This window comes from Zonotrichia albicollis, chromosome 17 (genome assembly GCF_047830755.1).
Source record: "Zonotrichia albicollis isolate bZonAlb1 chromosome 17, bZonAlb1.hap1, whole genome shotgun sequence".
Taxonomy (NCBI): domain Eukaryota; kingdom Metazoa; phylum Chordata; class Aves; order Passeriformes; family Passerellidae; genus Zonotrichia; species Zonotrichia albicollis.
In genome coordinates, this window is record NC_133835.1 from 8683981 (window position 1) to 8698277 (window position 14297).

The following is a 14297-nucleotide window of genomic DNA, read 5'->3' on the forward strand; positions in this document are numbered from 1 at the left end:
GAAGGGTGGAGCGCGCCGCGGGGGTCTGTGGGAGTTGTAGTCCATGATGGTGGCGACGGTGTGGGAAGGGCGCGGGTTTGTTCCCGTTCCGTGTCCAGGTGTGCCCCCGTGAACCGCGGGAAGGTGGCGGGGTCCATGTCGGCTTCCGCAGCGTCGGCGAGAAGCCCGACCATAAGCGGTGGCCGCTTGGGCCCAGTCCCTCTGCGGGGCTATGCGCGGGACCCGCCGCCAGGGGGCGACTGTGGCCTGCGGAGGTGCCCCGGTACCGGCGCTGCCCCGGCCCCTCCATCGGGCCCAGTACCGATCCTTGCCCCGGTCTTTCCCACGCCCTTCCACGGTCCTGTCCTGGCCCTTCCACAGCCCTGTCCCCGCCGTTCTTCAGCCTTTCTCTAGCCCTTCTATCAGCCTTTCCCAGCCCTTCCACCGGCCCGGCCCCGGCCTCGGCCCTCCCAGACCCCGGGGCCGCCGCAGAGCGCTGGGGTCCCGCCCGGCCTGCGGGGTCTCGGGCGGTGTTCATGGAAGAGGCTGATCCCTCTGCTGAGCCGGCAGCCGAGCCAGCAACCAGGCCAAGCCTTGACCTAGTCCAGCGCCCTGTGACCTTCTCTCCCTGCCTTTCACCTTTTTAGCCCAATTTCTTGCCGTGCAGCTCAGGACATCACTTTTTCCCCAAAGTGCAAGAGAATGGTCCACCGAGCCATCTGGCACAGGCTGAGCTGGGGGAGATCCCGAGGTGGGAGGAAAGGCATCCATGTTCAGCCTGAGAACGAGCAGGAGCCTGGGCTCATGTCACACTCAGACCATGGGGACATGCAGCTCTGGGCTGGTCACCGTCCTCCCACCATGTCCAGCCAGCCTGGAGGGGAAGGGGTTGTGCTGAGCTATGTCTGCACCCCTTTGACCCCCCCAGATCTCCCCATGCCCTTCAGCAGAAGGGGGCCAGCCTGGCCCCCCCTCACCTCAACCTCATGGAAAGCTGAGCACAGCCAAGCTTCACCCCACTTCCCTCCCGGTGTGGGAGTCTCCCCCAGGGGAGGCCGCTGGCCCAAGGCTCGCAGCCCCTCACCCCGGGTCACTCCCATTAGGTAAAGGAGCAGCTCGTCCTGGCGGGGGTATCTCCCTCTTGCGCTTTCCTTGTATTGTACGGGCCTGGGTCATCGAGGAAATCTTACAGGTCCTTCTGCTGCCGAGTGGTCACGGGGGAAGCCCGGCCCCCTTCCCCCCATTGTCAGCAGCCGGGCCGTATCCTCGCTCCAAGCCCCGGCCCCTAAAAATAGCTCTTTGTCAGGCGATTGTTCCGACACCTTCGCGGCGGCATTGACGTGGGCCGGAGCGGGAGAGCGGTGGGGTAGGTGGAGGGGAAGGGCTGGAGGTCCCCCCTGGGAGCACTCGGAGGATTTGCCGCTGATAAGGGCCCCTGTTGTGGGGAAATGGGCTCCCGGCGCGAGGCACGGTGCCGAAGGCCTTCCCGAGCTGCCGCTGCCCGCTGGTCACCTCTGCCCCAGCTGCCCCAGCCTCCTGCCAGCCCACACTGCCTTGGGCACCAAGCAGGGGAAGGGTCTTCCCAAGGCATGAGGGGGATGAGCCCTCCCAAGACCCCAGTTCAATCCTGCAGTGTGGGGTCAAGCCCTGACCCACCCAAACCAGCTCCCTTGTGTCCAGCCCTGTTCACGCCCAAACCAGCTCCCTGGGGTCAAGCCCTGACCCCCCCCCACCCAGCTCCCTTGTGTCCAGCCCTGTTCACCCCCAAACCAACTCCCTGGGGTCAAGCCCTGACCCCCCCAAACCAGCTCCCTGGGGTGTCCCTGTCCTGTTCACCCCATTGGGGCCAGGTCAGGCAGGAGCAGCCCTGGGGGAGTGGGGATGTTGGTGTATGGGATGGCAACATTTTGGAGGGTTTAAGGCCATCCCTGCAGTGCTGTTCTGCCCTGAGCATCTGCAGGCATTCCCTGCAATGAGACCTTTTCCCAGCCCCTCTCAGAGCCCCATGTCCAGCCACGGTGCCTGTTTGATTGAGTGTGGGCCCTGCCGTGGGATCCCAGGGAGGCAGCACCACTGCAGGGCTTGTGCTGGGAAAGGGGCCGTGCAATGGAGACATCCTGGGACAGCCCCTCCCTTGTCATCCCCTGCCACCCACTGCCAGCTGAAGGTGACGACCCCCCTGGGCCCTCTCCTGCCCAGCCACCCCAGCTGCAGAAATAGGATTTTATTTCCCATGAAGAAGTTTGGATTAAAATAACCTCCTGGCCCAGATCCCTTTTTTCTGATGTGGCTGGAGATGTTTGCCCACAGCCCTGCTGGATATCCAAGCCTTGACCCTCCAGGCTGCTGTCCCCATGGTGGGGACATGCCTGTCCTCTGCCTGCCCTTCAGGGACATGTCCCTCTCCCATCCACACCAGGCCTCACTGACTCAGAGCCTCTGGCCCTGCTCACCTGCTCTCCACGGGCTGAGCTGAGCCCCCAGGGCCGCTGGCCGTGGGGCAGGGCACGCGGCCAGCCCTGCTCTGATTACCCCCAGCGTTTTTTCCTTTTTCTTCCTTAATTTACTGAGGGCTAAATCCAAATATTACAACTTCCCCTCCGCGCCGCTGGTTACGCAGGCGGCCCCGGCCGGGCATTGTCTTATTGTTTGCAGAGGGAAGCTCCAGCGGGAGATTAACCTGGCGTTCACCCCGCGCCACGGCCTCACACCCTGTCCCTGCTGCGGGGCCCGTGTCCCCAGGGAGCCCACCTGGCACGAGGTCCCAGCAGGGAGAGCAGCTCCGAGGGCTCCTGTGCATGGGGGGGCCGTGGTGGGGTGGTGGCAGCCCTGCAGCAGCGCCCGCCGCACCCCTGGGATGTGTGGGACCTTGGGGCATTCTTGCTGTGCGTCCCTTGTGGTGGTGAGGATCTGGCAGGTGTCTTGGGGGTCTCAGGCAGACCCTTTGCCCATTTTCTTCCCAGGGATTCTTGCAGGATGCTGGAGGATCAGTACAGTCTGTGTCTGCTGGCATGGGGATACAAGGACTGCCCAGCACCCCCACCTGGAGGACCATCGTGCTGCCTCTTGGTCATCCCATCCCATCCCATCCCATCCCATCCCATCCCATCCCATCCCATCCCATCCCATCCCATCCCATCCCATCCCATCCCATCCCATCCCATCCCATCCCATCCCATCCCATCCCTCCATGATCCTTCTCTCCACCCTGCCCTGGGCAGCAGAGATGTGTCACCCTGTTCTCAGTGCCATCTAGACTTTGGTGGTCCCTTCTTAGTCCTTCACCCCGGGTCTGACAGGTCTCAGAGTGACCTGTGACACTCAGTTGATGGCTGTCACTGTCACAGGGAGGATTCCCCAGGCAACAAGCAACTGAGCTTTGCTCCAGGATACTCTGGGGGCTTTATCATGAGCCTCCACTCTGGGGGAAGCCAAGGGAGGGTCAGGCAGCACCCAAAGGTGTAGCCAAAGGACAGGAATGAGTAGGGCTGAATCCTGGCCCCAAAATGTGCCTTTGTGTCCTCTATCCCTGTCTGGCTCCTCTTGCCCCACTGACTCAGACTCGGACATGGTTTGGCTCCCCATCCTGGGGGTGGTGGGTCAGGAAAGCAGCGCTGCCCACGGACTGCAGGCTCTGCCTGACCCCTGTGCCCTCTGTCCTCCCACACCCCACAGCCAGACTGACCCTCCTGTGTCCCTGCTTGGCCATGGATCCCTTCCCAGCAGCACAGCAGCACCAGGGGCTCTCAGGGGTCACTGGGGGTGAGCCCCAGGCTGACCCCTGCCCACAGCTCCTGTCTGACCAGACCCAGCCTCATCCATCCCACCACAAGGCAGCTCCCGGCACCCGCGGGTGCAGCCCTGCTGCATTCCAGCCTGGCTGGCCAGCCTGCGGGGAGGCTGAAATATTTGGGAGGGGAATGGAGAAGGGAAAGGGGAAAAAAATAATAAAATAAAAATCTATAAAAAGAAAGTTTAAAAACACAAGTTAAAAAAAAGTAAAAATACCAGGCGCGGAGTGCAGCTGCGGTTCTGGTTCCAGTTCCCAGGTGATGTCAGGCCTGGAGCCTCTCCAGCCCTGGCCCCTCAGAGACGGTCTTTGTGGGTTCAGCACTGAGTGTTTTTCCTTCCTGAGACTCGGGGACACCTTCCTGTCTCAGAGAAAGCGGCCAAGAGCCTTTCCAAGGGTGTCCGCACGCAGGAAGGGGAGAGGATGGGAGGGGAGTGTGGCTGGGCTCGGCCAGGGCTGCCGGGGAGCCGGCGGTGGCCACAGCACTCACCCCTCACGGGGCAAAGGGGCACCCGGCTCCCACCAGCCCGGCAGCTCTGAGTCACCACTTCCCCTCTCGTGGTGCTGGGAGGGGCTGGAATGTACTGGGACCCACAGGCTTGTCACTGGGACACACTGGGAGCTGTGACCCCAGTGCTGGGACATGCTGGGATCCACAGCCTCAGCTATCAGTGGGATGTGCTGGAATCCACAGCCCCAGCACTGGATGTGTTTGGGTGCCCAGCTTCTGGACTAACACATGCTGGGACTCAGGGCTGTTACACTGGAGCTTGTCCTGGGGTCACTGTGCCATCCTTGGCACTGGGGTGTGCTGACAGCCATGGCCCTAGCACTGGGACATGCTGGATCCCACAGCCTCGGCACTGGGATGTACTGGGATGCATTTTCTTTATACTGGAGCTTTCTAGGGCCCCAGTCTCTGGCACTGGGACATACTGGATGCACAGCTCCTCTGCAGGGATTCACTGGGGCTCATGGTCTTCATACTGGAGCTTGCTGAGGCTCCAATTGATGGCACTGGGACATCCTGGAGCACTGGTGCTCAGCCCTGGGACATACTGGGACTCAGTGCTGGGACCTGCTGTGCCCCCAGCACTGGGACCACCAGCCCTTGCTGACCCCCTGGGGGCTCCAGAGCTGCTACTTCATGAGCACAGTCCCTTTTATGTGCGGGTCAGGTTGTTTGCAGAGCACAGCATCCCCCATGGCCCCTGCCCCCCGATAAACCCGGGGGCAGGGATTCTGTGTCCCGGGCTGTTTGGAGAATCTCACGGCTGTTTATTGGGGTCTGGGACACATTAGCCACGCTGAGAACAAACCTCTCCCACCCACCCCGGTCCCTGCTTGGGACCAGCTCTCACAGCTGCACCGCGCTGTCAGCTCCATAAATCAAACCCGGGGGAGGGAGCCCGGGGCAGGCTCACCTCGGTGAGCGGGGGGCCAAGAGGTGCTGTGGGCTCCCAAAAGAGCTCCTGCCTGGGGCAGCCTCCAGCAGGACCCCCAGCGTGCTCCCCCTGCTCCATGCTGGCTCCAAGACCTAGGGAGACAGGGCAGCTCCAGTTCTGCAGCCCTTGGGGGGAGCCCCCAGCTGCCCCATCCACAGCTGCCTCTGCTCCGTGGGACACGGCGGCCCCTGGGAGCCGCCAGCCCCGGCACTGCACCATTCCCAGGCTCAGCTATCTGCACCGGCCAGCCAGTCCAGCCCCCTCAAGCAGAATCCCATGTGGGGATCTGGCCTGGGAACCCCCCATGTCCCCACCTGACCCTGTGCAGGAGCTGCTGCTGCCTGCAGCCCCACTGTACAAGGCTCTGCATGGTCATCGTGGTGGCAGTGGCAGTCACAGTGGGGACAGTCACTGTGCTGGTGGCAGCAGTGGTGATTGTGGCAGTGACATCGTGCCAGTCATGATGTACCAGGTGGAGGGCAGGGTACCAAAGCAGTTACACCAACCCTGACCCATCAACTGGGCACCTGTGGCTGCAGCACGGGGCTGGCAGTGCCATCCCCATCCCATGGCATGGCACTGACCCCCTTGGGACTTCTGCAGTCTTTGTGGAGCTAAAGCTGTCATCAAGGCCTGGGGACACAGGGACAGCTCACCCAGGGGTCTTACCCATGTGGGTAGGGCTGACATGATCACACTGGTTCCAGCAGCACAGAGCAGCAGTGCAGGGCTGGGGCTCCACAGCCATCTTGGGGACCCCCACCTCACCCCACACAGGGGTGACAGGCAGGCACTGGCCCATCAGAAAAATAAGGCTTTATTTTCCAAGCGGCTGCACGTGCACAACCAGCACCCCCAGGGCCACTGTCCCCCCGGAGCGCCTCGACGCCGGCCGCACACCGGCCCCTTCCAGTCCAGCCCCGGGGCGCGGGGACCCCTCCCCGGGCCTGCCCCGCGTGGGCAGCCTCGGCCACGGGAGCGTCCTCCCGCCCCCCTGCCGGCTCCAGGGCCAGTGTCGGTGTGGGGCCAGCCTGGGCTCGGCCGCTGCCACCTCAGGTGAGCAGCTCCCTCCCTCCCCGCTGCGGTCTCTGGGCTGGCGTGCGCGGGCTCCGTCTGCCTCCGCCGCTGTGTCAGGTGGGCGCTGCCGGAGCCCGGCTCATCTCCGCGACACTCGCAGGGGCGTCACCCCTCGCACCTTCAGGCAGTTGCCCCCGAGGTCCCTCCGACTGCCCTGCGGAGAGAGGAGGAGGGAGAGCTGCAGGTACCGTGGGATGTCTGGGTGGGGGGCGCCCCGCTCCTGCCCGCTGCCCGCCACACCGACCCCTCCATGGGGACCCACTGTAAGATAGCTCAGTCCTGGGATGGCTCTGTGCTGCCTGGAGTGGACAGACAGACAGATGGGGCTATGCCTCACAAGTGGTGGAGTGTGGCTGAGGTGGGTGCTGTGGTGGAGCCCCTCCAAGGTGGGTCCCCCTTGGCCTTGTCACCCTGCAGGACACAGCCCCCATGGCCGCTCAGCACCGCAGGGCTCAGACCTATGGCAAGAGCCAGTAGCACCCCAGGACAGACACACAGCCCTAGGCAGATCCACAGCCCTGACACAGAGTCCAAACTGGGATGGGGAGACTCAGCTCTGCCTCACAGTTTATGAGAACAACATCAGCCCAGTGCTGCCCAGTATAACCCAGCATGGTCCAGATTTAGCCCAGAACATTCTGGTATAACTCAGTGCAGATCAGCAGAGCCCAACCGAGCCCAGTTCCAACCCAGCCTATTTCCAGCCTTGCACAGCCAAGCATGGTCCAGTACAGCCCATTTCCAGGCCATTTCCAGCACAGCATAACCCATTTCCAGCCCTGCCCATTTCCAGACCTGTACAGCCCCTTTCCAATCTCAGGGCTGGGATGCAGAGTCAGATCCCAACCCAGCTTCCCCCATTGCCCTCCAGCAGGAGCTTCCCACTCCCAGTGCTTCCACAGGGTCCCCTGGGGATCCAGCACTGTGCCAGACCCTGGGCTCCAGCCCCAGGAAGCAGCTCAGAGGATCCCAGCTCTGCCAGGGATCAGGGCTGCAGCACCTCAGGAGGGATGGAGAGGCTGCTGAGGGGGCAGCAGGAGCAGGGGAGCAATTAAAAATGGAGCAGCAAAACGTGAAAAAGCTCTGAGGGCTGGAGTGTGACCCATGGCTGTACTGCTTGGAGTCACACATGGGACAGGGAACAGCAGCAAGTACAGCAGCCCCTGCTCACAGCCCTGCCAAGGGATGTCCAAGAGGTTGGGCAACTTCCAGCCCCTCACCCTGCACCCCAATCCTGCACAGCTGTTCCTGGGTCAAGCACACCCTGGCATGGGCAGCAGCGTGGGCTCACCACAGCAAAGGTGTCCCTTGAGCCACAGGGTGCTGGGGGGGAATCAGCTGGGTGGGCAGGACAGGGGTGCTCTGCCATGGCCCAGCTCAGCCATGTGGGAGCTGTGCCAGTGCTGCCAGCAGACCCTGCATGGGAACACTGGATGGGGAACTCTCTCTGGACCCCCTTGGGGGTGTCTGCTGGGCTCTTCCCGTCCTCATCACATCAGGGAGCTGCAGGAGCAGCCCTGCTGCAGTGCTGGTGGGCTGGCAGGGCTGGGTATGGAGATGGGGATGGGGATGAGGATGGAGAAGAGGTCAGCCAGCGAACTCAAGCTCCCCTGGGACAACCAGTGCCGCCAGCTCCGGGGTGACTGTTTAACCCCTGAGACCTCCCAGCCCGGATGGACGTGGGGGAGCAGCCCAGCCCTCTGACGTGAGCAGGAGCTGTAGGCGTGTGGCTACAGGCAGGATTTGGCCAGGAGCAGCCAAAACCTCCAGTGGGAGCTGGAGCCAGAAGCTGTGGTTCTCACTGAGCCATGCCAAGTCTCCTGCCCCACTCAGCCCAGGCAGGCTCTGCTGCCCCCCATCCCCTGGGCACATGCTGAGCCTCCTGCGCCGGTCAGCCCAGCAAGGGGAGGAATAACCCTAACCCATCCCGGAGCCCCGCTCACCCCTTTCCGCTGGTTGCTGAGGCAGAAGGTGCAGATGCTGCGGGGCTGTTTGCTGTCCAGGTCGCCCTTGGCGCCATAGATGGCACTGAAGCAGGGCTGCCCGTCCTCGCAGCCCTCGCCCAGCAGCAGCACGTTGGCCAGGTGGGAGATGTAGCTGGAGGCCAGGCGGAGCGTCTCGATCTTGGAGAGCTTGCGATCCACGGGCTCGGTGGGGATGAGGGTCCGCAGGGCGGTGAAGGCCGTGTTGACGCTCTGGGTCCGGTCCCGCTCCCGCGCGTTCGCCGCCTGCCGCTGCTTCACCATCACCATGGGGCCCGGCTTCCGCGGCAGCTTGCGGCGAGCCTCGGCGCCCTCGCAGCAGCCGAACGACTGGTCCGACGTGTCGCTCTCGCTGCGGTTCTCCTCGTCCTCCGAGAGCATGCTGAGGTCGGGGTAGAGCACGCGGGCGGCCACGGGGCGCAGCATGGTGAAGGCCATGTTGGGGCGCCCGCCCGCACCCCCGGCCCCGCTGGGGGCACCCCCCGGGCTGCGGGGAGCCTTCCCCCACCGGCACAGCTGCGACGGCGGCTCCGGGCGCCTTCCCGGGGCTGCTCCGCCGCGGCAGCCGAGCAGGGCTGGGACGGCTGTCTGCAGGGGGAATCGGGATTTATACGGCCGGGGAGGGGCTGGCTCCGGAGCCCACCCCCAGCCGGCCCCCCGAGCTCCGGCCAGCGGCCAGCGGCCAGCGTCCTCACCCCAGCCCTGGCTCTGGCCACTGGCCTGGCCCCGCTCCGGCACGCTGGCCTGGCTGCGGGCACTTGACCCCGGGTCATGCCCGCTGTGTAACTGAGCCGTGGCAGTGCCCGGGGCGCTGTCCGACAAGTGCTCCCCGTGCCGTGGCCTCTGACACCTGCAGAGCAATGTCACACACAGTCAGCACACACACAGCGTGTCCCCAGCCCTGCCTGGCTGTCCCTTGCCAGCCCTGGGTCCCGCACAGGGTGGCATCAGAAGAACCTGGGGCACAGGGGCTGGGATGGGGAAGGCATTCAGGAGAGGGTGGCACTGGTGCAGTGCCGGGGGTGTTTATCAGAGGAATGCCAGAGGGGGACACGCTGCTGCCCACACCCTGCCATGCCCCCTGGGACAGGGCCTGTGCCCAGGAGGATGCCCGGAGCAGTCAGGGAGCAGCAAGGCAGGCAGCCCCGCAGGGATGCACTCCTTGCTCCTCTGTTCGGTGCCTGCTCAGCCTGGGAGGTGACAGGGACACATACAGAGGCAGGGGCAGCACTGCCGGCAGCGCTGCCAGGAGCATTTCCTCCCGCCCAGGAGGAAGGTGTGTGCCGGCAGTGGAAACACGGAGTCTTTTCCTGAGAGGGGAGCGATGAGCTGGCAGCAGCGGGAATCACCGGTGTCCTGGGAAGGGCTGGGGGTGCCCCCAGCCTGACCACTGCTCCTTGTCATTCCTTGGCACTCAGTACCACAGACTGTGGCCCTGCTCCTCCTCACCAGAGGGGTCTGTGCAGGTCCCACTCTGCCCTCAACCCCCCAGCCCTGAGCCCAACCCTCCCAGGAGCAGGCAGGGGGGCAGCCAGCTGAACCGAGCAGGCAGGAGGCTTCCTGCCCGCCTTCCTCCCCTTCCTCCTCCTCCGCGGTACTCCAGGCATGATGAAGGTCAAGCGGCAAAAACATGTGGAGGGCAGGACCTGGCTCCTGGCAGATGGCCCCAGGGCTGCCGGGGATGTGGCTGGGAGACTTGGCAGTGCCAGCTGCAGCCACGACTGTCCAGCAACTCCACAGCCAGAGAGAGATGCTGGGGGAAATCTTGGAGGCTTGCCAGGGCTGAGAGAGTGGCCATGGGATATCACAAACACTCCCGTGGGGTGCCCTGGGGGCCATGGGATGGGGTGGCATCATGTTCCTCAGTGTTCCCTGGGCAAAAGCAGATTGCAGAACTGCAGCCTGTGGCATGGCTCCTGGGGTCTGGGTCCTCCCATGGGCTCTCATACTGCTTCCAGGGCTTGTGGCTGCTGGGCCATGACAGGGGCAGCTGTGCTGGCTGGCACAGGAGCCACTTCACTGCCTCCCACCCTGCTGGCTGTGAGCAAACGGCCCCTCTGCCCCCCGCAGGGCACAGGCAGCCCCGGCTGGCGGGACCCCCTGCCCTGTTTTCCTTCACCATTTGTCTGCCTGTGCAGAGCCTGTAAATCACCCAGTGGGGGGCAGAGAGAGGGGCTGGGGGCTGGTGGTCTGGCTGGGGCTGGGGACATGTAGGGCTGCACCAAGGGCCAGGGGTCCCACTGGAGCAGGGGACATGCAGGGCCACACCAGGGGCTGGGGACGTGCAGGGCTGAGCAAGAGGGCAGGGATCCTCCTGGGGATGAGGATGGGCAGGGGTCTGCACTGTGTCTGCACTGGCAGCTCTCACCATGCATCACTCTCCATGAGGGACCCTGACCTTCTCCTGTAGCATTTACCAAAGTGCAGACCCCCAAAAAAGGGCACGTGCAGCAGTGCCAGGGGCAAAGCTGGGGATGGGCCAGCTTGGCATGGCAGGCAGGGCTCAGGCAGGGAACAGGCAGGTGCCTGTACAGAGAGGGGAACCCCCACTCTGCCCCCTCTCACCCCAGAGCCTTGCTGAGCCATGGCTGGGGGGCCACAGCAGCCCCTGGCCCTGACAGGTGGTAAGACGGATGGCAGGGGCTGTGTACTCAGCTGCACGTCCCACACATGGCCACCAGCTGGCAGGGACAGGCTGGGGGGGTCACCCAGTCCCCACACCCAGCCAAACTGCCCCAGGGCTTTTCTGGGGGGTATGGCCATGTGTGGGGTGCTGGTGGCCTGTGGAACATGGCAGGGCACAGGCAGGGAAAGAGCAGCAGACAGGAGATGGCTCAGGGTGGGGTGGGGACAGCATGAGTGTGCCCATGAGTATGTGTGGGGGTGTGCAGCTGTAGACATCTATGCATCCCAGCATGCATGGATGTGTGCACAGTGTGTGCACAGGGATATGTGTGAGTATGGGGCTGTGTGCACATGTTTGTGCAGTTGCACATGGCTGTGTGCCTGTGGGTGCCACATAAACCCCAAATGCCACCACCTCCTGCTGCAGTGACACCTCCGTGCTGGCACAGACGTGTGTATGTGTGACCAGCTGCTGCAGACAGAAGGATGGATGGACAGGAGCTGTCATGCCTGGCTGGGAGAGCAGCAGGAGCCATGGGAAGCAGGGAATGCTGCCGGCTCCCTCCTGTCCAGCTGCCTGTGCAGGCTGTGGCTGTGGGGCAGGGGGACGTGTGGCAGCAGCCAGGTTTTCCTGTGCTGCCTGGCAGGTATCTGGTACAGGCCATGAGTCCCTGTGCCTGGGCCCTCCCAGCTCCCCCAGCTCTGTGGCCTGGGCTCTGACTCAGCCAAGCAGTGTGAGGTGCAGCTGAGGCATCACAAACCTTCTGCCAGGACATGGTGTGGTTTGGCATCACAGCTGACCCAGCCAACTAAGTGACTCCTGGGCAGAGAGCAGTGCCAGGCAGTGGCTCAGGCATTCACGGGACCCTGCATGGGACACAGAGCATGGAGGGGACATGGCCTGAGCACGGGGTTGCAGCCCTGACTCCATCCAGCCAGGCATCTCCTGCTTGCTGGGCATAGTGGGGTCAGGGTGCTGGGCACCCTGAGGGCTGGGTTCTGCCTCTGCTGCCAGGGAAATGCCCCTGCCCCCCACACCAGGGAGTGTTTATCTTGGAGGTGATACTTAAGTGTAAGAAAATAAACAGGGAGCAGATGGGGCAGGGGCCAGGGCTGCCCCCGGCCCCGCGGGAACGCTCCAGCCCTGCTGGGAAAACACCACGGCCAGCGAGGCAAATGGATTCCAGACCCAGGGCAGTGCTGCAACATGTGGCCACCAGGACACTGGGCCTGACCCTGCTGAGCCCTGGTGGAGCAGTGCTGGCCTGATCCATTCAACTCCACCCCATCCCATCCCATCCCATCCCACCCTGTCCTATCTTGTCCCCTCCTATCCCATCACAACCCATCCATGCCATCCTGCCCCATCCCATCCCACTCAGTGCCCCAGGTCCACTGCCCCTGACCAGACCTTGGCTCTGGGGGGTGTCCAGGACTGGCCCCTCTGCCTGTGGCTCCCCAGTTTCAGAGCGCTCAGGCCAGTGAGGCCACAGGCCTGGGAACTGCCCCATCCCAAATGCCCAGTCCTGTCCAGCTGAGCCCAGTGAGGCAGGGGTCTCATCCCAGGGGAGTTTATCCCTGCTCCCCAACACTGGGAGACCAGACATGGCAAATTTGGGAGCCCCTGGAGCCCCCTGAGTGGGGAGGAGCAGTGAGTGCCATGGGGCCTGGGCACTGTGGAACATTTGGGGAACAGGAGAGTTCCCCCATTTTCCTGGATCAGGGCTGTATCAGGGTGACCTGGTGGGTCCCCAGGCAGTGTGGGAAGCACCAGCCCCCCCTGCCCCCGGGCTGTACCTGCGGGCTGGGGCTGCTCGTCTGGAAGGCATTACACGCCTGTCGCGCAGGGAAGTCTGTCCCAGTTCCGGAGCTGGGACCCCTCCCCACTCAGCCCGGGCTGGGGGGAGCCCACAAAGCTCCTTTGTTCCTGCCCTGGAACGAATGGATTGGAGGCAGCCGGATCGGCTGTCAGCCGGCGACACCAGAGACCCCGCGGGTCAGGCAGAGGGAAGGGGGACAGGTGGAGCACGGATAGATGGAGGCAATGCAGGGACCCATTCCTGTGCCAGCCAGGGGCTTGTGGCACCAGCAGCCCCAGCTGGGGAGCAGCCCCCACTGCCCACACCGTGCCAGCCCCATGGATGCAGCAGTCAGCCCTGGAGGTGCTCACACAGCACCTCGGACACAGCTCGGGTGCCAGGGAGCCCTGGGAGTGATGTCAGCACACCCTGGACTGGCACGGACCTTTGGCACTGTTTGCAGGGGATGGCAAGCTGGAAAAGCAGATCCTGCAGCAGGCTTCCCAGCTGGAAGAAGCCTCCATGGCTTGCAGGAAAACGAGCTGCAGGATCTGGGCAGCCTCAGTTCATTCCCACTTTGTGGAATTCCCAGTTCTGCTGAGCTGCCTCTTATCCAAGGGATGAGGGGCACAAACCTGGGAGAGTGGGGCAAACAGCGTTCATGCGAGATGCCCAGCAGTGGGGGCACACAGGATATGGGCAGACATCAGTCCCTGCCATGGGACTTCCATTTGGGAGCACTCTGGAAATGCCCACATTGCCCCAGGAGCTGCTGCAGGAGCTGCTACCTCCTGCCTCCACACCCCCCCCCCCCCCCCCCCCCCCGCTCTCTAACAAGAGGAAACTTTTTAGCACGCCACAATTCTGAGGAGAAATTTATGGCTCATCAGGGAGCCGTGGGCCAGGGCTGCTCTCGGTGAGTGCTTGCAGGGCTTCCTCCCGGCACACAGCTGCCTTCATGCCGCACATGCAGCTCTGGAGTCTCCCTCCCGGCCCTTCCCCTCGCCCAGCAGCCCCAGCCCACCCTGCTCCTCCTCCCCAGCAGGAAACGTGGAGGCAGCGGGAAATTGTGCCCTGTCCCATGCCAGCACTGCCCGCTCCTGCCATGCTGAGGAATCGGCCGTGCCCTCCTCTCCCAGCCCTAGGGGAACAGGATCCCTTCAGGAAGGAGATGGCTGATGGGGCAGAAGTGTCCGGCCGCAGTTCCCATCCTTCTGCTGACTCACGGCGTGGTGAGTGAGTCAGTGGCCTTTCCCCTCCCTGGATGGAGGCTCTCGAATTAAGAGGGATGCTGGGATGCCCAGGGGATGCTCGAGGCGTTTTTCCAGGCTGCACGTGGGGTGAGGACGTGGTGCTTGCAGAAATGACAGCATCCCAGCATGGCAAGACCACATGAGTCCCCACAGCTGGGTCAGAGCTGACCCTGAATTCAGCTCCATGGCAGAACATTGTCCTGTCACAGCATCCATCCCCTAGCCCAGCATCCATCCCCTCACAGAACATCCCTCCCCTTGCAAAGCCTCTGTGCCCACAGGTGCCAGGCCACCATGCTGTGCTATGTTGGACCACTGCATCCCTGCTTCCAACCTCAGCACCCTCT

General features: G+C 63.6%; 1 protein-coding gene across 1 annotated transcript; it reads right to left on the reverse strand.

Moving 5' to 3' along the window:
- Window positions 1–6015: 6015 nt before the first annotated feature.
- On the reverse strand, window positions 6016–8875 carry TCF15 (transcription factor 15). The gene is made up of 2 exons (XM_005491234.4): window positions 8235–8875; window positions 6016–6445 (listed from the first exon to the last, which is right to left on the reverse strand). The coding sequence occupies exons 1-2, from the start codon at window positions 8709–8711 to the stop codon at window positions 6371–6373; spliced, it is 552 nt and encodes a 183-aa protein (XP_005491291.1). The 5' UTR covers window positions 8712–8875; the 3' UTR covers window positions 6016–6370.
- Between the last annotated feature and the right edge of the window lie 5422 nt (window positions 8876–14297).

Coding starts and splice junctions, on each gene's coding strand:
- TCF15 (XM_005491234.4), bottom strand. CDS start 8,711: ATGGCCTTCACCATGCTGCGCCCCGTGGCCGCCCGCGTGCTCTACCCC. Junction 6,446..8,234: donor TCAGCAACCAGCGGAAAGGG/GTGAGCGGGGCT, acceptor CTCTCTCCGCAG/GGCAGTCGGAGGGACCTCGG.